Genomic DNA, 24,702 nt, shown 5'->3' on the forward strand with positions numbered 1-24,702 from the left:
TTTCCCAGTAGTGATGTATGGAAGTGAGAGCTGGACCACAAAGAAGGCTGATCGCCAAAGAATTGGTGCTTTTGAATTCTGGTGCTGGAGGAGACTCTTGAGAGTCCCATGGACTGCAAGAAGATCAAACCTCTCCATTCTGAAGGAAATCAGCCCTGAGTGCTCGCTGGAAGGACAGATCCTGAAGCTGAGGCTCCAATACTTTGGCCACCTCATGAGAAGAGAAGTCTCCCTGGAAAATACCCTGGTGCTGGGAAAGATGGAGGGCACAAGGAGAAGGGGACGACAGAGGACGAGGTGGTGGGACAGTGTTCTTGAAGCTACCAGCATGAGTCTGACCAAACTGCGGGAGGCAGTGGAAGACAGGAGGGCCTGGCGTGCTCTGGTCCAGGGGGTCACGAAGAGTCAGACACGACTAAACGACTAAACAACAACAACAACATATGAGATAGACTCATGACATGCAAAGCGAGATATGTCAAGACCAACACCAGCTGATGACATGGCTCCCCAAATCAACACAAACTGTGGAAACTTCACACTGGACTTCAAGCATCTGGCATTGTGTGCCTCCCCATTCTTCCTCCAGACTCTGGGTCCTTGGTTTCCAAATAGGGTGCAAAAGCTGCTCTCATCAGAAAAGAGATTTGGGGAGCCATGTCATCAGCTAGTGTTGGTCCACTGTGCTTCATTAAATCCAGGGTCAACGCAGCCGTCTACCAGGAGATTTTGGAGCACTTCATGCTTCCTTCCACAGATGAGCTTTATGGGGACTGACTTCATTTTCCAGCAGGACTTTGGCACCTGCCCACACTGCCAAAAGTACCAAAACCTGGTTCAATGCCCATGGGATTACTGTGCTTGATTGGCCAGCAAACTCACCTGACCCATAGAGAATCTATGGGGCATTGCCAAGAGAAAGATGAGAGACATGAGACCGAGCAATGCAGAAGAGCTGAAGGCTGCTATTGAAGCATCCTGGTCTTCCATAACACCTCAGCAGTGCCACAGGCTGATAGCATCCATGCCACGCCGCATAGAGGCAGTAATTGATGCAAAACGGGGCCCAAACCAAGTACTGAGAACATATGCATGCTTCTACTTCTCAGAGGTCCAATATTGGTCTATTTGCAATCCTTGTTTTGCTGATTTCATTTAATATTCTAATTTTCTGAGATTGTTAATTTCGGGCTTTCATCAGCTGTACGCCATGATCATCACAATTATAACAAATAAAGGCTTGACATTTCTCGCTTTGCATGTCATGAGTCTATCTCATATATTAGTTTCACCTTTTAAGTTGAATTACTGAAATAAATGAACTTTTCCACGATATTCTAATTTTCCGAGTTTCACTTGTAAGTTCATCTTAGGTTGGATAGTTCGTACGTCTCTGTGGCTTTGCACAAGGTTTTGCATTTTTCTCAGAAGATTGATAAAGAATGTATAATTATTTTGGTAAATATTCTGTGTATATTAGTCTCCAACGTCTTGCATGAGTCGTACTGCCTTAGAGTCTAGGCTACCTTTTAACAATGGTCTCCCCCCCCCCCATGTATTTATTTTGTCCCTTTGTTTTATATAAGCCTCCTTGAGACGTGGTCTGGCGAAAGGGCGGGTTAGAAATAAATCTAATGATAATTAATGATGATGATGATGATGATGATGATAATCCACAGCGAGGGCCCCCCTTCCTCTTCCCCTGACCCCCACAGTCCCTGTGCCCAGGTACACGGTGGAGCTGGTCTGTGGCTTGGGGGCCACCATCTTCCTGGTGGTTCTCCTGACCCTCGTCTACCACTTCTACTGGCTGGAAATGGTCCTCTTCTACCGGGCTCATTTTGGGACGGACGAAACCATCTTAGGTAAGGGGCATTGCTGGAGGTGTTTGTTTGTTCTGTTTTTTTAAAAACAAATTCTTCTTACGTTTTACAATTTAAGATTCAACACATTTATCATATGTAAGAAAATACAGTAAAACAAAACTCCCCCCAGCCCATGACTTCCCTCAACTTCCCCTTCTGGTTCTTTAACTATTTGCTACTTCTGCTTCATTTTGTCTTATTTTCAATCTTTTAGCTGAAAGCTCTTATATTCTTAACATTTTCATACCAAATTTTCCATATTGTTGTTTCTTAACCTTTCGTTTTCTTCATTGTAAGTGTTTACTCAGACCCTACTAGTGAGTCCATTTCCTTACAATATTTCTGTAAATACAGCAGAAACGATTCCCAGTCTTTTTATAAATATTGTCTACGTATGTCTCTGAGTCTTCTGGTGAGTTTCGCCATTTCTGCGTATTCCATGAATTTGACCTGCCATTCTTCTTTCGTTGGTATCTTGTCGTCTTTCCATTTGGGGCTAGTAGACTCCTAGCCGCTGTTGGAAACCCAGCCCTGACAACTCTGAACTCAGAACTCCAGAAATGCTTCATAGTTGCTGAGTCTTATTTTCTAAGTCTTTTAATGGTTAAACGTTGCTGCTGATTGTTATTATTATTAGTTTGCAATGCTTATTGGACATTAAATTGTTATTTTCATTACATTGTTTTGTAGCATTGTTGCATGCCTCTTGGAGTACTTTGTGAAGCATTTCATTAATCGCGGTAATTTTCCCCCAGTGGCATCCAAGAAGGCAACTGCAAGATTAAAGCCTTCAGTTTGTATAGAGCCAAATAAGCACATTAAATACGTGTATGATTAAATAAATAAATACATTTTAAGCTCGCCTTAAGAGTCGCGGCTGAATGTGGCAGATTATGATAATGTCAGAAGCTGCAGAAAGTCTAATTGCTCCTTCGCCTTCCGCCTCTCTGCATTCCCTCCCATCTCTTGCAAGAGCCAAGGGCTTTCCTCCGGGCTAGAACTTTAGAATTAAAGGCCACAGGGTTGCATCTAGCAACCACATAGACCTGGTCAGCCTTCCGCCTTTGGCGGCCTGAAAGCCTCAGTCCCTCTTGCAGATCAGGAATAATAATAATAATAATAATAATAATAATAATAATAATAATAATGGTAAGTAAGCAAGTACAGCTGGAAGGAGCAAGAATAAATGGACAGTTCTCCAAACGGAGAGACGTAGAAAGCAGAGCCCCCCGAAGGACCAGGATCGGGGCCTGTGCTTTTTAAACAGTTCATAAACAAGAGAGGCAGTGTTGTGTAGTGGTTAGAGTGTCCAACTTGGACCTGCGGGACCAGGGTTCGAATCACCAACTCACACTCCTTGGTGGAAAAAACTGGGTTATAAATGCAATAAGCCAACAGACAGACAAAGAATGAGAAATCTGGAGCTAGCATTGAGCCGTGAGGCAGCCAGGCTTGCCGATGATGCTAAATTCTCTGGGGCTGTTGGAACAAAATGAGATTGAGCTCGAAAAGGAGCAACGTGGGTGGCCTCAGAAGAGGATTGGACGAATTCATGGAGGGAGGAGAGGGCAGCTGATGGCTCCTAGTCGCAATGGCTCTGCTCTGCCTCTATAGCTGGAGTCAGCGATGCTTCTGAATCCCAGTTGCTGGAAACTACAGGATGAAAGAGGGCTCTTGGGCTCAGATCCTACTTGTGGGTTTCCTTTCTGGTTGTGAGAACAGGACTGTGGACCTCCATCGTTCTGCCCGGACACTGAGGTCCAGCGCCGAGGGCCTTCTGGCGGTTCCCTCGCTGCGAGAAGCCAAGTTACAGAGAAGCAGGCAGAGGGCCTTCTCGGTGGTGGCGCCCGCCCTGTGGAACGCCCTCCCACCAGATGTCAAAGAGAAAAATAACTACCAGACTTTAAGAAGACATCTGAAGGCAGCCCTGTTTAGGGAAGTTTTTAACGTTTGATAGGTTATTGTATTTTAGTGTTCTGTTGGAAGCTGCCCAGAGTGGCTGGGGAAACCAAGCCAGATGGGTGGGTATAAATAATAATAATAATATATTATTATTATTATTATTATTATTATTATTATTATTATTTGGCCTGATCCAGCAGCCAGGCTCTTCTGACGTTGCTGTGGAGCCTCCAGCTCCAGAGGCAGTCTATCTGGATTTTGAGGTTCTTCGGGGGCATTTGGCCCCTGTGGGAACAGGACGCTGGTTTAGATGAGGACCCTTTGGCCTGTAATAATAATAATAATAATAATAATAATAATAATAATAATAATAATTTATTTATACCCCGCCCACCTGGTTGAGTTTCGCCAGCCACTCTGGGCAGCTCCCAATCAAGCGTTAAAAACAGTACAGCGTTAAATATTAAAAACTTCCCTGAACAGGGCTGCCTTCAGATGTCTTTTAAAGATAGGAGAGCTGCTTATTTCCTTCACAGCTAAAGGGAGAGCATTCCACAGGGCGGGCGCCACCACCGAGAAGACCCTCTGTCTGGTTCCCTGTAACCTCACTTCTCGCAGTGAGGGAACCGCCAGAAGGCCCTCGGAGCTGGACCTCAGTGTCCGGGCTGAATTATGGGGGTGGAGATGCTCCTTCAGGTATACTGGACTGAGGCCATTTAGGGCTTTAAAGGTCAGCACCAACCCTTTGAATTGTGCTCGGAAACGTACTGGGAGCCAATGCAGACCTCTCAGGACCAATGTTATGTGGTCCCGGTGGCCACTCCTGTATCCATCAGACTCTTCTTACGAGGTTCCTTTTAATCAGTTGCAGGCCGAGTCCTTTTCCAGGCTCTGTGTTGGAAGGGAGCAAGAGTGTTGAGAGGCAGAAAGCCCCCCTATTATCCTGACTTCTCTGCCCCCGCCCCAGCAGGGCCTTTGCTCTCCTCCTGGCACGGGGGCAGAGGAGCCAGAAGCCGATGTACCCGCAGCTACTCTGAACTAACTAAAGCCTATTCCCCCCCCCCCTTTTCTTCTTTTATTCGTCTGCTCTCTTCCCTCTCCGACTGGGGCCGTCAGACGGTAAAGAGTATGACATTTATGTGTCCTACGCGAGGAACGCCGAAGAGGAAGAGTTTGTGCTGCTGACGTTGAGAGGGGTTCTGGAGAACGAGTTTGGCTACAAGCTGTGCATTTTTGACAGAGACAGCCTCCCCGGGGGAAGTGAGTATCTCTGGAGCGTTCAGAGCAGCCGAGAGCAGCAGGCTTTCTTGCTTTCGCACAAACCGCACACCCACAGACAGACAGACAGACAGACAGACAGACACACACACACACACACACACACACACAGAGCCCTTCGGCAAAGAGAGCAAATCGCCACATTTAGCAGCCTTTGCGGTTAACGTTGGGTTCGAAAGCAGCTTGCCACAACTTTCTTAAAGAAGTCCCCACTGTTATTTTTTTGAAGGGGGGGATATTTTGCTCCCATTCCCAGAACCTTCAGGTCCCTATCATCATTTTTTAATTTGTATACCATCTTTCTATCTTGCAATACTCAAGGCGGTTTACAAGCTGAAGGAACAAAAAAAAGGAACGTCTTATAACATTCTAATGCAAGACAAAAATGTGACAGTACTTTAAAATAGGCAACCTACATCAAAAAGGTAACATTCAACAATCATTAGAACAGTATTAAATAATAATGGCATATAAAAGTTAAACAGAAATCCACTCAACAGTTACAATAAATAATTTCTAAACTATAATCAATAAAACAACGGCAAGCCACAGTACATAAGAGAACACAGTACATATAATAATTCCTGCTCCTAGGAGGAAGACCCATGAAGAGTGGAATTGTAGGAAGGGACCCCAACGGTCATCTAGTCCAACCCCCTGCAATGCAGGATTCTCATCCATGACAGATGACCATCCAACCTCTGCTTAAAAACCTGCGTGAAAGGAGAGTCCACCACATTCCAGGGGAGTCAGTTTTGCTGCCAAACAGCTTTTATTGTCAGAAAGTTCTTCCTGATGTTGAGTCGGAATCTCCTTTCTTCTAACTTGAAGCCTTGGGTTCGAGTCCTACCCGCAAGAGTAGGAGAAAGCAAGCCTGCTCCATCTTTCACATAACAGTCCTTGAGACATTTGGAGATGGCTCTCATATCTCCTCCCAGTCTCCTCTTTTTGAGGCTTCCTCAACCTCGGCCCTCCAGATGTTTTGGGACTACAATTCCCATCACCCCTGACCACTGGTCCTGCTAGCGAGGGATCATGGGAGTTGTAGTCCAAAAACATCTGGAGGGCCGGGGTTGAGGAAGCCTGGGCTAAACCTACCCAGATCCTTCAACCACAAGGCCTGGTTTCCAGACCCTTGATCTTCTTGGCCGCCCTCCTTTTAAGAAGGATATTGAGAAACTGGAAATGAAATGAAATATTATCCCTCGTTGCTAGGGAGGGGGTACGAGCAGTTGGAACCAGAAGTGGCACACATCTTTGAAATCGTCTTCTCTGCAGACGTCTGTGTCTGTCAAGTAATGGTAACCGCTCCTGAATCTGGGGAATCTGCTTGTCTCCCAAACTCCTTGACTCGACAGTCAAAGTCAGGAGGGCAGCCGCTGGCCTTTTAGAAAAAGCCGCCCTTGTTCCTTCGCGGTTCCTGCCAAGGGAAATCCAAATGAAGGGCCGGGAGATCAAATTCTTCAGGGTAAATGATGAGAATGAATGCGAACCGTTGGGCCTGTTCCATGAAGGATTGCCTGTTCTTTATTCTGTAGTTGTCATTTTTCTGCATATGGTGCTGGTGTGTTAGCTGAAAGTAGCCCAGTGGCAGAGAGGAGAGTCTGAGGATGGGAAAAGGCAGTTTGGGTGGAGGGTGGGATGGGGAGCCAGGGGCAATGGGAGACTGCTGAGCTTTCCGTACTTAGATTCATGGGATTGTAGAGTTGGAAGGGACCATGAGGGTCATCTAGTCCAACCCCTTGCAATTCAGGAATCTCTTGCCCAACCCATCACCTTGAGATTAAGAGTCTCTTGCTGTACTGACTGAGCTATCCCAGCTGCAATTATGGAAAAACAGAATTGTAGAGTTGTAAGGGACAACCAGGGACGCGGGTGGTGCTGTGGGTTAAACCACAGAGCCTAGGACTTGCCAATTAGAAGGTCGGCGGCTTGAATCCCTGCGATGGGCTGAGCTCCCGTTGCTCCTGCCCACCTAGCAGTTCAAAAGCACGTCAAAGTGCAAGTAGATAAATAGGTACCGCTCTGGTGGGAAAGTAGGTAAACGGCGTTTCTGTGCGCTGCTCTGGTTCGCCAGAAGTGGCTTAGTCATGCTGGCCACATGACCCGGAAGCTGTACGCCGGCTCCCTCGGCCAATAAAGCGAGATGAGCGCTGCAACCCCAGAGTCAGCCACAACTGGACCTAATGGTCAGGGGTCCCTTTACATCTAGCCCAACCCCTGTGCGGTGGGTCATATTGCAGGTGGTGCTGAGAGGTGGAGATGAGCTCACCTTAGGCTGCCTAGTGATTTCATGCAAGAGGCAGCATTCGAACTGGGGACCTCCTGATTCGCAGCTCAGCCTGTATTCTATGCAAAGTGCTCTCTTAGGCCTGTGGTGTTCCTACCCATGTTGCTCCCCTGCTTTCCAGTGGTATTTTGGAGCATTCCTTTCTGGCTTAGGGCCCTCATATTTACGGGACCGCCCCTCCTGGTCTGCCCTGCAGAGGACCTTAAGGCCCATGAATAACCATAGTTTAGAGGTCTCAGGCCCTAAGGAAATCAGATTATCCTCCGCCAGGGCCAGGGCCTTTTCAGTGATGGCTCCGACCTGGTGGAATGCTCTGTCCCATGAGACCAGGGCCCTGCAGGGTTTAACTTCCTTCCACGGGGCCTGTAAGACAGAGCTATTCCCCCTGGCTTTCAATTTGAACTTAGCCTGATCTTTTATTCTTCTTCCTTCCCTCCACCTTCCCTTTATATGAAGATTCCCCACTCTGGGATCCCACAGCTAATTCTCCCCTGGTCTCCATGCTGGCCCAAGTAGGTCTAATTTAGCCAGCTAGCCCTGCTGATCATCTAATGTTTATTGGATGGATTTTCCCCCTAAATTGATTTTTGAATTCTGAATTTATTGTTATTCATGTTTTATGCTGTATTTTATGCTGTTTTTTGTTGCCTCAATTAAGTGTTTTAAATTTGTTGTTAGCTACCCTGAGCCCGGTTTTCTGGACCGGGAAGGGTGGGGTATAAATAAAAAATTATTATTATTATTATTTATTACAGAACTGGGGCATGATCCAAGCCTTACGTTAAGGAGCCGGCTAGCATAGCTTTGTGCCCTCCCTGTAGCAGCCTAGCCCAGAGGATGGGGGGGGGGCTGCTCAAGAATTGTGGGGGACAAGCTCCCTTTCTTCCCAGGGCTGGCCAGCCTGGGGCCTTCTGTCCAGTTTTGGCCAAGCAAGCTGCTCGTCCGGTTCCTTCCTCCTCCTTTCATCTTGGTCAGGACAAGGAAACAAGGGAGGGCCTGATGGACAGCCCCGTCCCATCCTGACCGAGCCCTCCCTGTGGTTCAGAGGTTCCTGTGGGGTGACAAGGGTCCTCTTCACCCCACCGTGACCTTGGTCCTTGCATATCCTTTTCAGATAAGACCTGGTCCCACTTCCCATTCCGTTTCCGGGCTCGGGTTTCCATCTACTTAAAAGCTCCCTGTGTTTTTATTCTTGTTTGGAAACCCCCTCCAGGCTTGAGATGCTCTAGAAGTGCACATATATGGCTTTTGGGCCCAGGAGCTGCGGTGGTTAAAAACAGCATCTGTTTGCCCTGCAGCATCTGTTTGCCCTGTCCAGAGCCAGAGCAGCTGACGTGAGCGTCCAAATTTAACTTCCTTCCTTCCTCCCTCGCTCGTCCTTTTGCAGAGACCTGGCCCAATTCTGGCAGAAGGAATGCAACTTTCTCTTCTCTCTTCTGCAGCAGCAATAGCCTTTGTCGTCTGCTGCAAAAAAAAAGATCTATTTTAATTACACTGGCCTAAGTTTGGTGACAACGTCAGCAAGCTTTTTGGTTCCACAGAACCCTTTGTCGAGCTGTTGCTGTCGAGTTCTGTGAAACTGGAAAACGTGCATACTCTAAAACCAATTAAAGTTGGTCTTGACAGAGCATTGCCATCCTGGCTAGTAGCCATCAATAGCCCTCTCTCCTCCATGAATTTCTTGAATCCTTTTTTAAAGCCATCAAGTTGCAGGGAGTTCCACAGTTGAACTGTGAACTGCGTGAAGAAGTTCATACAGGGACAGGCAGTCCTTCAAACAACCTGATCCCAGACTAGATCATCAGGGATCCTCTCTGGTTATGCTCTCCAAATTGTAAGGAGTTGGACTCGATGACTTTTGCGGTCCCTCCCAAGTCAGTGATTCCCAAAAAAACTTTCCTCTATCCACTCCCCATCATGTCACCTCTTACTTCTCGTTCCTCAAAGCAGCAACCATTCTTCATCTGTGAATCCCCTTGATCATTTTGGTTGCTCTTGGCTGGTTGCTCTTTCCCAACTCCACAGCATCCCGGCAGGATGAGCCTGGGGTTCTAAAAGGCCTTTGGAAAGAGCTACCTGTTGCATCCATCACTGTCCTGTGAATCATAGAATTATAGAGTTGGAAGGGACTCCGAAGGTCATCCAGTCCAGCCCCCTTGCAATGCAGGAATCACAGCTAAAGCATCGCTGACGGGTGGCCAGTTCATGACCACCATAAAACAGAGCACAGGGGAGGCTGAGAAAAGGTGGGCGTGGGATTCAGGGAACGGAGCCCGCTGGCTGCCGTCAATGATCTCTCCTTTCCTCCCGGTCTTAGTCACAGATGTCTTCTGACAGATGGAATCCGCCCCCCACGCCCTCAAGCTTTTGCTCTGCTCCTTCTGTTCCCCTGCTATTTTAGACGAGATGGGAAGGCTGCCATTCTCTGTGTCCTCCCCCCCAACATCCTCGTTGGGCTCCTACAGATCCCAGACGGCCACCCTTCTTTCCTTCCTAGTCTCACCTTCTTCCTCTCTCACTATGTACTTTTTAATTTCTGGTATTTCATGATGTGCTGCCTTTTGAGGCAAAGCCCAGGGAGGTGGGGAAGAAGAAGAAGAGGAGTTTGGATTTTATATCCCACTTTATCACCACCATAAGGAGTCTTGTGGGATGCAGGAGGCACTGTGGGTTAAACCACAGAACCTAGGGCTTGCCGATCAGAAGGTCAGCGGTTCGAATCCCTGTGACAGGGTGAGCTCCCGTTGCTCGGTCCCTGCTCCTGCCAACCTAGCAGTTCAAAAGCATGTCAAAGTGCAAGTAGATAAATAGGTACCACTCCGACGGGAAGGTAAATGGCGTTTCCATGCGCTGCTCTGGTTCGCCAGAAGCAGCTTCGTCATGCTGGCCACATGACCCGGAAGCTGTATGCTGGCTCCCTCGGCCAATAAAGTGAGATGAGCGCTGCAACCCCAGAGTCGGCCACGACTGGACCTAATGGTCAGAGGTCCCTTTACCTTAAGGAGTCTCAAAGCAGCTCACAATCTCTTTTCCTTTCCTCCCCCACAACAAACACTCTGTGTGCTGGTCCCATGGGTTACCCGAGAGGCGAGGTCCAAGTCCGGTCCGTGGTCAAAGGTGCAATGGGGAGGCAGTCTGTAGTAGCTGAATCTGGGTGCAGGGCAGGGAGTCGGGTGAAGTCAGGAACCGACTTGCAAGCTGGGAGCCAGGATGGGTCAGGAGCTCAGGCAGAAAAGCAGGACATGATTCAGGCAGGGACTAGCAACCAACAATGTTGCTCCCGCAACTTGGGACTGGGGCTGGCTGGCTTTCATCTGCCCCAAGGCATAGGGCGGCCCTGATCCTCTGGTGACTCGCCTCTCCTGGCCTGGAGGCGAGCCCTCCTCCTGCGGGAACTTAGTTCCCTCCCCCTCTCTGCCCTGAGCCTCTGTAGCTCAGGAGAGGCTGGAGGGTGACCAGACCCAGAGGCAACCTCACCTTCCTCTGACAGGGCTGAGAGTGGAGCACCTGCAGGCAATGGGTCCTCCGTCACCTCAGGAGCCAGAGCAGACTCAGCTGGTGCCTGCACCTGAGGATCCAGCACAGGTGAGGACCCTTCAGGCTCAAGCCCCAGCCCCGGCTCAGCTGGTTCTGGAGGCAGGGAATCCTGTGCAGGCTGGGATCCCTCAGGTTCAGCATCTGGGTCTGAATCCCAGGCCATCACACTCTGTGAGGTGAGTGGGGCTGAGAGACTTCAGAGAAGTGTGACTGGCCCAAGGTCACCCAGCAGCTGCAGGTGGAGGAGTGGGGAATCGAACCCGGTTCCCCAGATTACGAGTCCACCGCTCTTGACCACTACACCACACTGGCTCTCTGCCTTCCATTCAGAAGGTCCCAGGTTCAACCCTAAGGGCATCTCCAACAAGGCTGGGGGGGGGGGAAACTCCCTTCCTGGAGCCCTGAGCAGCGGCTGCCACTCAGTGTGGGCAGTTCTGAACTAGAACATAAGAAGAGCTCAGCATCCTTTCCTGGCAGTTGGATGGGCAGGTGCCTCTTTTAGGAAACCCACAAGCAGGATCCGAGCACAATAATAATATAATAATTTATCATTTGTACCCGCCCATCTGGCTGGGTTTCCCCAGCCACTCTGGGCAGCTTCCAACAAAGATTAAAAATACGTACATTAAAATGTCACACATTAAAAGCTTCCCTAAACAGGGCTGCCTTCAGATGTCTTCTATTTTTTTAAAAAAAAATAATATTTATTAAAGTTTCAACAATTACAGAAAGAAAAAAATAAACATACCACATTAAACAAAAACCAAACAACACACCACAATATAAAGAAGATTAAAAAAACAGAGAAGTAAAACCCATTAAACAAAAACAAAAACACAAAAAAGAAAATGCATGAGATCTCCTCATTACCAATCTTTCATTAGCTTATTTCCTTGACCTCCTCACACCTCCCTTTTTTGTATTCTAGGTCTATTATCTATTTCAGCAAATCCTTTCCCTCTTTTAAAATTTTTGTCCTGTAAATTGTCTTAATATAATGTAGCTTTACTTTTCCTCCTTTCACCAATTAACAGTCAGTTATTCCCAAATCCTTTATATCCTTCCTGCTAAAATCATATAATATTGTTCCAACATCCTTCTAAAAGATATTAATTTTACAGTGTTTCTGTAAATAGTCTTTTCCACTTTTTGTTCTGTAATTTATCTTAATATAACATAACTTTACTTTCCCTCCTTTCACCAATTAACAGTCTATTTTTTCCTAAACCATTATAACATTTCTGCTAAAACCACATAACTTCATTCCAACATCCTTCTAACATTCATTAATTTTACAATGTTTCTGTAGATAGTCTTTAAATTTCTTCCAATCTTCCTCCACCGACTCTTCTCCCTGGTCTCGGATTCTGCCTTCAGATGTCTTCTAAAAGTGAGGTAGCTGTTTATCTCTTTGACATCTGATAGGAGGGCGTTCCACAGGGCGGGCGCCACCACCGAGAAGGCCCTCTGCCTGGTTCCCTATAGCTTTGCTTCTCGCGGTGAGGGAACTGCTAGAAGGCCCTCGGAGCTGGACTTCGGTGTCCAGGCACAACGATGGGAGTGGAGACGCTCCTTCAGGTATACCACTCTCCCTTCATGTGGTTTCCAGCATCTGATATTTGGATGTGTTGCTGCCTGCGACCACAGATGGCATAGCCATTGCGGCTAGTAGCCATTGAACGAGATGGATCAATTGGTGCAACTAGGGAGGGCAGGAGCTGAGGGGTAGAGCATTTCCTCTGCAGGGCTGTCTTAAGCATATGCGGCGCCGGGGTGCAAACATCCGCCTGGTGCCGCCCCCCCCCCCATTGCCCAGTCCCAGGTGCACAGGAGGGCGGAGCACGCCGGTGCTCCGACTGACGGGCGGGCTCTTCCCCAGACTCAACTCTCAGGCCCCGGACTCTCAGTCTGGCACCCCCAAGAGCCCGGCGCCAGGGTGCCCCACACCCCTAGCACCTATGGGTAAGATGGCCCTGCTCTTCTGCATGCAGAAGGTCCCAGGTTCAGTCTGGCAGGATCTCCAGGTGGGGCTAGGGAAAAGCTCCCTGTCTTTTAATCCTTCAGAGCCACTGCTGCCAATCAATCAATCAATCAACCAACCAACCAACCAACCAACCAACCAACCAACCAGTATCATTTTATTCGAATGCTGCCTTTCCACAGTTAAAACCATTCTCAAGGAGGCTTGCAATATGTAAGGATTAAATAATTACAAACACAATGAAAGTAGCTGTAAGCTATAAGTAGAACATCAAAATGTACACACTGAACAAAGAAGATACAATCAATCAATGAATCAATCAATCAATCAATTGTCCAGTAGCACCTTAGAGACCAACTAAGATTGTTTTGGGTATAAGCTTTCGTGTGCATACACACTTCTTCAGATACACACAAAGTGTGCATGCACACGAAAGCTTATAACCAGAACAAACTTAGTTGGTCTCTAAGGTGCTACTAGACAATTTTTTAATTTTTTATGTTTATTTCGTCTGTGTCAGGCCAACACGGCTACCTGCTTGAACAAAGAAGATACAAAATAAAGACACAAAAAAGGTTATACCACCCCCACCCCCCATGAACCTGTTAAAAGCACCCCAGCCCAAGAGACTGTTCATCAACCTCTGCTTTTGTAGCTGGAGTCAGTCTGGCCCCTGCCCTCAAAGCCTGCAAGGCAGGGAGCAATCTTCCAGGACTCACAGCTAAGAAAGTCTCAGCTTTTGTAGCTGGAGACCAAGACTCTGACTCCGTACAGGCTTCCTTTGGTCCTATGAAGCAGCTTGTATAATATTAGTTTCAGTTGTACTGAAATACAGTACAACAGTCTAAAAACTCTCTGTGGCCCAACCCAGCACCTCAAAGGAAATAAGCTAAAAAAGGATTGCCTTAGAATCATGAATAACCCCTTTAAAGAAAGCGGGCCATGCATATTAGTTCCAAAAAAAGAGAGATGAAAGCAGAAAGGTCTTCATGTCCTTTTTGAAAGCTTGCCCTCCATGTTCCTATTTGACCAGTTTGGTCTGAGGACTTGCACACAAGGGCCAAACAGGTTTTGCTCTGTGCCTTTACAGAGTTGAGCTTTCAACACAGCAAACTTCCTATTAAAGTTTGGCAGTTTCAGATACCTGCGCTTTTTTAATTTAAAAAATCTGTTTCAGCAAGCTTAACCCAGATGCAAAAACCAATTAGGTATGCCCATTTTAAAATGTTCCTGCTTTTATTTATAGAGCAGTGATGGTTTTAATGTACGCTGCACAGAGATTATTTGATTTAAATGATTTTCTAAATTATCCTACGTAAAATAAATCACGTGAAAGATAGGTGCATTCGATATCACTTGGGAGGGAGTTCCGAGACCAAGAGGCCAACACCAAAAAGGCCATGACTCTATTGCCCGCCAGCCTTTTAAATCTTAGTGTTGGGCTTCATACAGGGACAGGCAGTCCTTCAAACAACCTGATCCCAGACTAGATTTTCAGGGATCCTCTCTGGCTATGCTCTCCTTTCTATGTCCAGCTGTCCTTTGTCAACAACAAATTGTTGCTGTTTTTTGTTGTTGAATATATGCTATATGAAGGGACGTGGGTGGCACTGTGGGTTAAACCACAGAGCCTAGGACTTGCCGATCAGAAGGTCGGTGGTTCGAATCCCCGCGACGGGGTGAGCTCCCGTGGCTCGGTCCCTGCTCCTGCCAACCTAGCAGTTCGAAAGCACAGCAAAGTGCAAGTAGATAAATAGGTACCGCTCCGGCGGGAAGGTAAACGGCGTTTTTGTGCGCTGCTCTGGTTCGCCAGACGCAGCTTAGTCCTGCTAGCCACATGACCCAGAAGCTGTACGCCGGCTCCCTTGGCCAATAAAGCGAGATGAGCGCCGCAACCACCAGCATTACGCTTTCCATTTTTAAGTTTGGAATAGAGTAGTTGCTTTGGAAGACGATCATCAGGCATCTGCACAACATGACCAGTCCAGCGAAGTTGATGTTGAAGAATCATTGCTTCAACACGGGTGATCTTTGCTTCTTCCAGTACACTGGTATTAGTCTGCCTGTCTTCCCAAGTGATGCGCCAAATTTTTCAGAGACCCCGTTGATGGAGTCTTTTGAGGAGTTGGAGATGGCGTTTAGAAGTGGTCCATGTTTCACAAGCATAATTTATTATTTACAGTGGTGCCTCGCAAGACGAAATTAATCTGTTCCGTGAGGCTCTTCGTATAGCGTTTTTTTTGTCTTGCGAAGCAAGCCTATTGACAGCTTAGCAGATTAGCGCTATTAGCGGTTTAGCGGCTTTTAGCGGATCAGCTGATAAGCGGCTTAGGGCTTAGGAAAAGGGGGGGAAGGGAAAAAACCCCGCAGGAACTTGCAAGACATTTTCGTCTTGTGAAGCAAGCCCATAGGGAAATTCGTTTTGCGAAGCGACTCCAAAACGGAAAACCCTTTCGTCTAGCGGGTTTTCTGTCTTGCAAGGCATTCGTCTTGCGGGGCACCACTGTATTCCCTGCCCATCTGGCTGGGTTTCCTCAGCCTCTAACAAAATATTAAAAATACAATAAAATATATGCGAGGATGACATGCAAAGGACTGGACTGCAAATATTTTGGCATTTTGAGTTCCTCGGTGTGTGCAGCCTTGCACGCTGCGTCTTGTGCCCCTCCTCCTCCTCCTGACCCCTTTCCTTGTGTCTTTGCAGGAGGGTCCTGTGGCCCTTGAGCCTCTTCTCTCCTGCTGAGCACAGCTGGGTGGCAAAGTTGTTTTTCCTGCTTGTGTTTTGTCCTCCCCTCTTACTTCAAAGCAGCCAAACTGCCTTTTCACTTTGAAGCCAAAGTGGATCTGATTCTTAAGGGAGCCTGGCAAAGCATGAAATTGCTGTCAGCTCATCTCTGGCTTCTTAGAGAGCATCCTGAGCTCTTTGTCTCTCTTGTAGGTAGAGGATTACCCCATCCTCTTGAGGAACTGGCAGGAAGGGAATTATCCTGGGACTCCTTTGGAGTCACAGCAGCAAGGAAAGCTAATGCTATTCTAGGCTGCATCCGCAGAAGTCTAGGGTCCAGATCCAGGGAAGTCATCGTCCCACTCTATTCTGCCTTGGTCAGACCACGTCTGGAGTCCTGTGTCCAATTCTGGGCACCACAATTTAAGAAGGATGTTGATAAACTGGAAAGTCTGCAACCAAGGAGGGCAACCAAGATGATCAAGGGTCTGGAAACTAAGCCTTAGGAGGAGTGGTTGAAGGAGCTGGGCATGTTTAGTGTGGAGAAGAAACGACTGAGAGGAGATATGAGAGCCATCTTCAAATATCTCAAGGGCTATCACATGGAAGAGGGAACCAGCTTGTTTTCTCCTCCTCTGGAGGGTAGGACTCGAACCCCTGGCTTCAAGTTACAAGAAAGGAGATTCTGACTCAACATCAGGATGAACTTTCTAACAGTAAGAGCAGTTTAGCAGTGGAACAGACTCCTTTGGGAGGTGGTGGACTCTCCTTCCTTGGAGGTTTTTAAGCAGAGGTTGGATGGTTTGAAAAACAAAAGGTTCTGACCTCCTTTTTACTCCTTTGCCTAGTCCTCAGACCTTAGTTGGCACAAAAGAGTATTTGAGAAAGAGTATTCTTGCAGGGTATTGCTGCTTTTATTCTTAAAAAGTCTTCTTCTCCAACCACGACCGACAGCTTTTACACACACCAAACGCAACCAGCTTTCTACCATCCAACCAACCCACACCACCAAACACTAACATCGACTACTCTATATATACAGGTACAATTTGGTGAAAGGTTGCATGAGTCATTGTAGGCCACTGACTTAGTTCTTTTAGCATTAAAGAAACAGCGGCCAATTTTTAGCCATGACAGGTCATCTGTCATGGGCGCTTCAGTTGAGATTCCTGCGTCGCAGGGCATTGGACTAGATGACCATTGGTGTCCCTCCCAAGGCTATAATTTTATGAGTCTATGAATTAGGCATTTCCCCCTGTCCAGGCATTTCCTTGGGGTAGGACAACCCCAAAGGACACCCACTCAGCAGCATGGATGTGGGCAAGAATGGCAGGGAAGGGCATTCCTCCGCCCCCAAAAAACCCAAATAAAAATACATAGATAACTGAGGCTCCCCCCCCCCAAAAAAACCCTGAAAAATTCTGGCTAAGCCCTTGCCCAGCAACACTAGGTTTGGGATCTCTTCCAGTTAGCCATGACCCCCCCCCTCAGAGCTGCAGTGGGATTCCTCCCCCCCCCCCCGCGCTTTCTCTGCTGTCTAGAAGTGACACTTTCACACGGACTTTGCATTCATTATCTAAAAGCAGCTGCAGAATTTTACGCCTGTAAAGGGAGAAGTCCTGCCACAAGCTTGCTTGCATTTGAGACTTTGTAGGGCATCTCCCCCCCCCCCCCAATGCTAGCACTTTCTTGCAGGGCTCTGGTATGAGTGCACAGCGTTTCCCACCTCCCGGGCAGGATGTAGCCCCCCCCCCTCTTATGTAATCACGCCAATGTAAGAAACATCCTTAGTGAAATATAAAAGCTTTGTTTTAACTGTGATGCAAGGTGCATGCCAGGCAGATGAGAAATGGGTCTAATTATGGCTACTCTTTTTATGGCTACAGTTGGAGGCAGAAATGCTTCTGAGTCCCAGTTGCTGGAAACCAGTCTTGTGTTCGAATCCTGATTGCTGCTTTCCCTTTGGTGAATCTGGTCAGTCCCTGTGAGAACAGGACGCTGGGCTAGATGCCCCCCCCCCCCCGGCCTGATCCAGAAGGCGCTTCCGTTCTCGTCTTCACTTATTTTTATTTTTTATTTCATAAAATTTATACTCTGCTTGAATGCGGGTGGCAAGTGGGCACCCTCAAAGCAGTTTATGGAAAGATAAAACCATAACATCAAGAAACAAATTGCAATGCATTGAAACGTACACAAACTTAAAATGCAAACTTAAAAAGGTAAAGGTAAAGTGACCCCTGACCATTAGGTCCAGTCGTGGCCGACTCTGGGGTTGCGGCGCTCATCTCGCTTTACTGGCCAAGGGAGCCGGCGTACAGCTTCCGGGTCATGTGGCCAGCAGGACTAAGCCGCTTCTGGCGAACCAGAGCAGCGCACGGAAATGCCGTTTACCTTCCCGCCGAAGCGGTACCTATTTATCTACTTGCACTTTGATGTGCTTTCGAACTGTTAGGTTGGCAGGAGCAGGGACTGAGCAATGGGAGCTAACCCCATCACGGGGATTCGAACCACCGACCTTCTGATCCGCAAGTCCTAGGCTCTGTGGTTTAACCCACAGCGCCACCCGCGTCCCTTTAAAAATACAAACTTAGCTGGTCTCTAAGGTGCTACTGGAAGGATTATTATTATTATTATTATTATTATTATTATTATTAAATACAAAAATAGATTAAAATTCGCGCCAGCATTTTCTGTGCGTCTGGGCGGGCGCCGAAAAGAATGCAGTGTAGGTGCCTGCTTGGTATCATGAGGCAGGGAGTTCCAAAGTGTAGGTGCTGCCACACTCGCTTCATGCTTAAGCAAACATGGCTGGCCCCACTGCGTCTGCAGTGAATCCTGGAAACTTTAAAATTAGCCGCAGAAAACAAGAAACTGCATTGCAGCTGGCCAAAGACAGCTGGTCTGACAGCCCCTCTGCACAGGGGAATGACAACTGCGTTCTCGGTTCTGTGCAGGGTGGAATCTCCTTGTCTCCGCAGTCGGAGGCAGCAATGCTCCTGAATGCCAGTCGCGGGAAACCACAAGAGGCGAGAGTTGCTCATGTGCTCGGATCCTGTTTGCTAGTTTCCAACAGGCAGCTGGTCGGCCACCGTGAGGACCAAGAAAGGGATGGTAGAAGGCAAAGAAATGCTGAGCCAATGATGCCCTGCCTCTGTTTCCCCCACTTTTCTTCTTCTCTGCTATTTCATAAAAAAAGAAAGAACTCAAAGTGACTAATAATAATAATAATAATAATAATAATAATAATAATAATATTTATACCCCGCCCTCCCCAGCCAGAGCCAGGCTCAGGGCGGCTAACACCAGTAAAATTACAATGAAAATATAATAGAGGGGGGAGGGACCAATTTAAAATACAAGTTAAAAATGCAATTTAAAATGCAACCTCGTTTTAATAGTAGCCCATAGATCAAAACCATAAGGGTCAGACTGAGTCCAAACCAAAGGCCAGGCGGAACAGCTCTGTCCTGCAGGCCCTGCAGAAAGATGTCAAGTTCCACAGGGCCCTGGTCTCTTGTGACAGAGCGTTCCACCAAGTCGGGGCCAGTACTGAAAAGGCCTTGGCCCTGGTTGAGACCAATCTAACCTCCTTGCGACTTGGGACCTCCAAAGTGTTGTCATTTGTGGACCTTAAGGTTCTCCACGGGGCATACCAGGAGAGGCGGTCCCATAGGTACGTGGGTCCTAGGCTGCATAGGGCTTTAAAGGTTAAAACCAGCACCTTAAACCTGACCCTGTACTCCACTGTACTCCAGTTGGTAAAGCATTGGGTGAATATGCTCCCATGGCAAGGACCCCTTAAGGAGCCTCGCTGCAGCATTCTGCACCAGCTGGAGTTTCTGGTTGAGCTTCAAGGGCAGCCCCACGTAGAGTGAGTTAAAATAATCCAGTCTGGAGGTGACCCTCGCATGGATCACTGTGGCCAGATCAGGGTGAGAAAGGAAAGGGTAAAGGTAAAGGGACTCCTGACCATTAGGTCCAGTTGTGACCGACTTTGGGGTTGTGGCGCTCATCTCGCTTTATTGGCCAAGGGAGCCGGCGTACAGCTTCCGGGTTATGTGGCCAGCATGACTAAGCCGCTTCTAGCGAACCAGAACAGCGCACGGAAACGCCGTTTATTTTCCTGCTGGAGCGGTACCTATTTATCTACTTGCACTTTGACGTGCTTTGGAACTGCTAGGTTGGCAGGAGCAGGGACCGAGCAACGGGAGCTCACCCCATTGCGGGGATTCGAACCGCCGACCTTCCGATCGGCAAGTCCTAGGCTCTGTGGTTTAACCCACAGCGCCACCCGCGTCCCAAAGGAAAGGGACCAACTGCTTAATACGGCGGAAATGGGAAAATGCCACATAAAGCAATACAGTCAAAACACTATTGCAGTCGTTAAGAGTCGTCAACAGGCTCATCGCAGCTATCTGCCAATCACCCATTCCCACCACCCTTCTGAGTAATACCCCTCCCCACCTTCTCACTATATAGAAAGGTCCGGTGACTTCTGTTTCAGTGTATCTGAAGAAGTGTGCATGCACACGAAAGCTCATACCTAGAACTAACTCAGTTGGTCTTTAAGGTGCTACTGGAAGGAATTTTTTTATTTTGTTTTGACCATGGCAGACCAACACGGCTACCTATCTGTAACAGTCAAAACATATATTTAAACAGTTGAAAGCAGGAGTCAATGAAGCATTGTGGAAGCAATTGCCTGAATATGGAAAAATCCACAGGTCCCTGAAAGTTAAAACAGAAGGTGTTTCCTGTGTGGCAGTAATAGTACCTCCAATTTGGGGGCAGTTTGTCTCTTAGTTCCTGTTGCTGGAGATCAAGAGCAATAGAGGGCTGTTCCCTTCATGTCCTCTGTTAGATCGGTCTTGGGTCTGATCCTGCAGCCTCTCCCTGTTCTTTTTTTGATGTTCTCCACTGTGTGTTACCCAGGAGACACCCACATGTCAGCACGTGACAGAGCTCAGTGTCCTTCTATCTTCTCCCTTGCAGGCTGGAGTTTGCAAGTAAGCTCCTTAGGGATCAGCGACTGGGGGCAGGAAATCTTCAGCCAGGTTCCTATGCACCCTTTTCCCACTTCAAAATTGGGGGGGGGGGCAGGTCTCAAACTTAGCCACCCCCAGATCTCCTCCAGGCGACTTAAATTTCACATTAGGGATTTGTGCAAATAAGGGGGAAGTTTTGGGCATTGCATAATTTGCTCCCCAATCCAGATGTTTCTTAGCCCAGCTGGATTTCTTAGCCCAGCTACTGGGGGGAAAGGAAGGAAGTTTATGAACACTGAAAGAATTCTTTCATCCCCTCGTTCGTTTTTAGCAGTTATTAGTCATCTTTTCCGAGTCCTGAAAGCCACAAGAATGAGGAAGTCCCATATCTCAGTGGGGTAGAAGGCCACCTTTGCACGCAGAAGGTCCCAAGTTTACCCCATGAAAGCATCTTAGAATGGGAAGGGATCCCTGGAGGTCTTTTAGCTCAACCCCGCACAGAGCTAAAGTCCAATCAGAGTTAAAGAATTCCTGAGAGTCGAGCATCCAACCTCTGCTTGAAAATCTCCAGGGAAGGATCGTCCCCCACCCTGCCTGTAATTCTGCAGAGATGCTGGTACAGATCAGCTTCATCTGCTCCTCAGAATGATCTTAGAGCAGGGCTCAGCAAACCTTTTCAGCAGGGGGCCGGTCCACTGTCCCTCAGACCTTGTGGGGGGCCGGACTGTAATTTGGAAAAAAAAATAATGAACGAATTCCTATGCCCCACAAATAACCCAGAGATGCATTTTAAATAAAAGGGCACATTCTACTCATGTAAAAACACGCTGATTCCTGGTCCATCCGCAGGCCAAGTTTAGAAGGCGATTGGGCCAGATCCAGCCCCTGGGCCTTAGTTTACCTACGCATGTCTTAGAGCATAACTAGCATTCATACTTTGCTTTGCCTCCGTTTGTGCCATGCGTCGCCTCCCTCATCTCAGTTTATTTCGGATCCTGGTGCATAATCAATTGCACGCCATCTAATTGGAGAGGAAACGTGTGTTTTTTACGAGGAGAAGGGATTTAATTAAACGTGAAATGCCTATCTTCGGAGAACGCCTGTAAATTATGGATGCGCCTTTGTGCGTAATATTAATTGATGCGACAGACGCCACGGCACTTTTCCATCAGAGGGAAAGAAAAATAGGAAAGAGCTGAAATTGCGTATATGGGTTACGCAGTAGGTGACATCAGATGTGGGGCTTTCAAAGCGCAATGCTTTGCTGGTCTTCGGAGCTAGCAGAGCACTGTGCTTTTGTCGCCCCCGCTTTGATTTCAAACTGCACAGGCAAAAACAGGTCGCCTGACTGCTTTGTGGTGCCAAATTACTGACAGGTGAGGAGCTCTATCCGCCTGTCAAACTTGGCCAATGCTGGGGGTGGGAGAACCATCAGCTGGACCCAGATCTCCACCTCTGGTATAGCTACTGTGTGGGAAAAGAATGATCATAGATGATAGCTTAAGAATTGGAGAGCTGGAAGGGACCCCATGTGGTCATCTAGCCCAGCCCCTTGCATTGCAGGAATCATACGAAAAGGGCCCCTGACAGAGAACCATCCGACCTCCAAGGAAGGAGAGTCAACCACCTTCTGAGGAAGTCCATTCAACCAGCTCTTACTGTCAGAAGGTTATTCCTGCAAGAACCTCCTTTCTTGAAACTTGAATCCATTGGTTTGGAGCCTTGCTCCGTCTTCCATGGGACAGCCCTTTAGGTATTTGAAGGTGGCTGTCCTAGCAACCTTTCAGTCTTCTCTTCTCCAGGCTAAACCTACCCAGCTCCCTCACCCGTTCCTCACAAGGCTTGGTTTCCAGGCCTCTGAACATCTCTGCACATTTTCCAGCTTGTTGGTTTCCTCCTAAGATGGTGGCACTCAGAACGGGACACAGGACAGAAAATTGATTTCCGTGGGGGACCTCAGGCCCCACTTACCCCTGAACGTCCTCTGTGGTCCCCACTGCACCCCAGAGAGCCTTCCATGGGCATTGCTGGTAGATACCTGCATGGCAACCTGAGCCCGACTGAATTTGTGTGTGTGTGTGCATCTTTTGATCCAAAGGAGGTTTTGTATCTGAGGCCAACAGTTGATCTTCACCGCTAGTTCCCTGAAGCTTCAGTTAGAAGCATGTCTGGTGGATGGCGAGAAACTGTTGACAGTTTAAAATAGAAAGGAACGCAGAAAATTGAGGGCCATAAATGTTTAAAAGCCTCCGCAGAGCACAAAGACAGCAGGATCAAAAAGGACAAAGTTGAAATGACTAAGTTTAAAAGCACCAAAATGAGAAACTGAGATGCCCCAGCGACTGGAAGGTCCTTGTCTCTTACGAGGCTCTACCTCTCTTTTAAATCAGAACCAGTGAAGGCGGTGAAGGTCCTGTGTGAGTGTCTGGAGGCGGTTGGAGGATGGATGGTGGCTAACAGATTGAGGTTGAATCCTGACAAGACAGAAGTACTGTTTTGGGGGGACAGGAGGCGGGCAGGTGTGGAGGATTCCCTGGTCCTGAATGGAGTAACTGTGCCCCTGAAGGACCAGGTGCGCAGCCTGGGAGTCATTTTGGACTCACAGCTGTCCATGGAAGCACAGGCCAATTCTGTGTCCAGGGCAGCTGTTTACCAGCTCCATCTGGTATGTAGGCTGAGACCCTATCTGCCTGCAGACTGTCTCGCCAGAGTGGTGCATGCTCTGGTTATCTCCCGCTTAGACTACTGCAATGTGCTCTACGTGGGGCTACCTTTGAAGGTGACCCGGAAACTACAACTAATCCAGAATGCGGCAGCTAGACTGGTGACTGGGGGCGGCCGCCAAAACCATATAACACCGGTCTTGAAAGACCTACATTGGCTCCCAGTACGTTTCCGAGCACAATTCAAAGTGTTAGTGCTGACCTCTAAAGCCCTAAATGGCCTCGGTCCAGTATATCTGAAGGAGCGTCTCCACCCCCATCATTCTGCCCGGACACTGAGGACCAGCTCCAAGGGCCTTCTGGCGGTTCCCTCACTGCAAGAGGCCAAGTTACAGGGAACCAGGCAGAGGGCCTTCTCAGTGGTGGCGTCCGCCCTGTGGAACGCCCTCCCATCAGATGTCAAAGAGATAAGCAACTACCTGACATTCAGAAGACATCTGAAGGCAGCCCTGTTCAGGGAAGTTTTTAATATGTGACATTTTAGTGTATTTTTCAACTTTGTTGGAAGCCGCCCAGAGTGGCTGGGGAAACCCAGCCAGATGGGCGGGGTACAAATAAATTATTATTATTATTATTATTATTATTATTATTATTATTATTATTACGAGATGGTTAAGGAGTTCTGGTACCTGTCTCATTGGGAAGAGAATAGGGGGTATAAACATAGAATATGATCATGGAATTGTAGAGCTGGAAGGGACCACAAGGGTCATCTAGTCCAACCCCCTGTAAGGCAGGAATCTTTTGGCCCAACGTGGAGCTCAGACCCACGACCCTGGAAGAGCCTTGTGCTCTACCAGTTGAGCTATCCCAGAAGTGACAGAGAATAGTAGGATTGGCCCAGTGTCAGGCCCCTGTGGACCTCCTGGTGTTGCTAAACTCCAGCTCCCAGGCAGTATTGGCCAATGATCAGGGCTGATGGCAGCTGGAGTCTAAATAAATATCCAGACGACCGTCGCTGCACTGGGGTCAAATGCAGAGTTTTGTCAGGCAACCGAGAGGTTCAGGAAAGGGCAACCAACAATGATCAAGGGGACGGAGCAACAATATGAAGGAAGCTTGGGACTTTTTAGAGAACAGGCAAGGAAGAGGCGGACTGATAGGGGTTTGCAAAATTATGCATGGCCGAGTGAAAGTGGGAAGATTGAAGATTTTCTTCGCCAGATGGGCGGGGTATAAATAATAAATTATTATTATTATTTCTCCCTAGCACTAGAACTCGTGAAAGGTGAATGTTGGAAGATTCAGGACAGATAAAATAATAATAATAATAATAATAAATTTTATTTATATCCCGCCCTCCCCAGCCGAAGCCGGGCTCAGGGCGGCTAACAACACTAAAACAGTACAACATTAAAAGAAGGGGCTTCTTAGTTAAACTGTGGAACTCGCTGCCACAGGAGGCAGTTATGACCA

The 24,702-nt window shown here is 47.8% G+C and overlaps 1 protein-coding gene across 6 annotated transcripts in view; it reads left to right on the plus strand.

Moving 5' to 3' along the window:
* The window catches only part of IL1RAP (interleukin 1 receptor accessory protein), a 106,947-nt gene that overhangs the window by 70,756 nt on the left and 11,489 nt on the right, over positions 1 to 24,702 (plus strand). For all 6 annotated transcript variants that reach the window (XM_081862429.1, XM_081862430.1, XM_081862427.1 and 3 more), the window contains 2 exons: positions 1,716 to 1,865; positions 4,884 to 5,027. In XM_081862429.1, the coding sequence (XP_081718555.1) occupies positions 1,716 to 1,865; positions 4,884 to 5,027 (294 nt within the window). The remainder of the gene's footprint in view (positions 1 to 1,715; positions 1,866 to 4,883; positions 5,028 to 24,702) is intronic.

The sequence above is a fragment of the Podarcis erhardii genome (genome assembly GCF_964252035.2).
Source record: "Podarcis erhardii genome assembly, chromosome: 5".
In the NCBI taxonomy this organism is placed as follows: domain Eukaryota; kingdom Metazoa; phylum Chordata; class Lepidosauria; order Squamata; family Lacertidae; genus Podarcis; species Podarcis erhardii.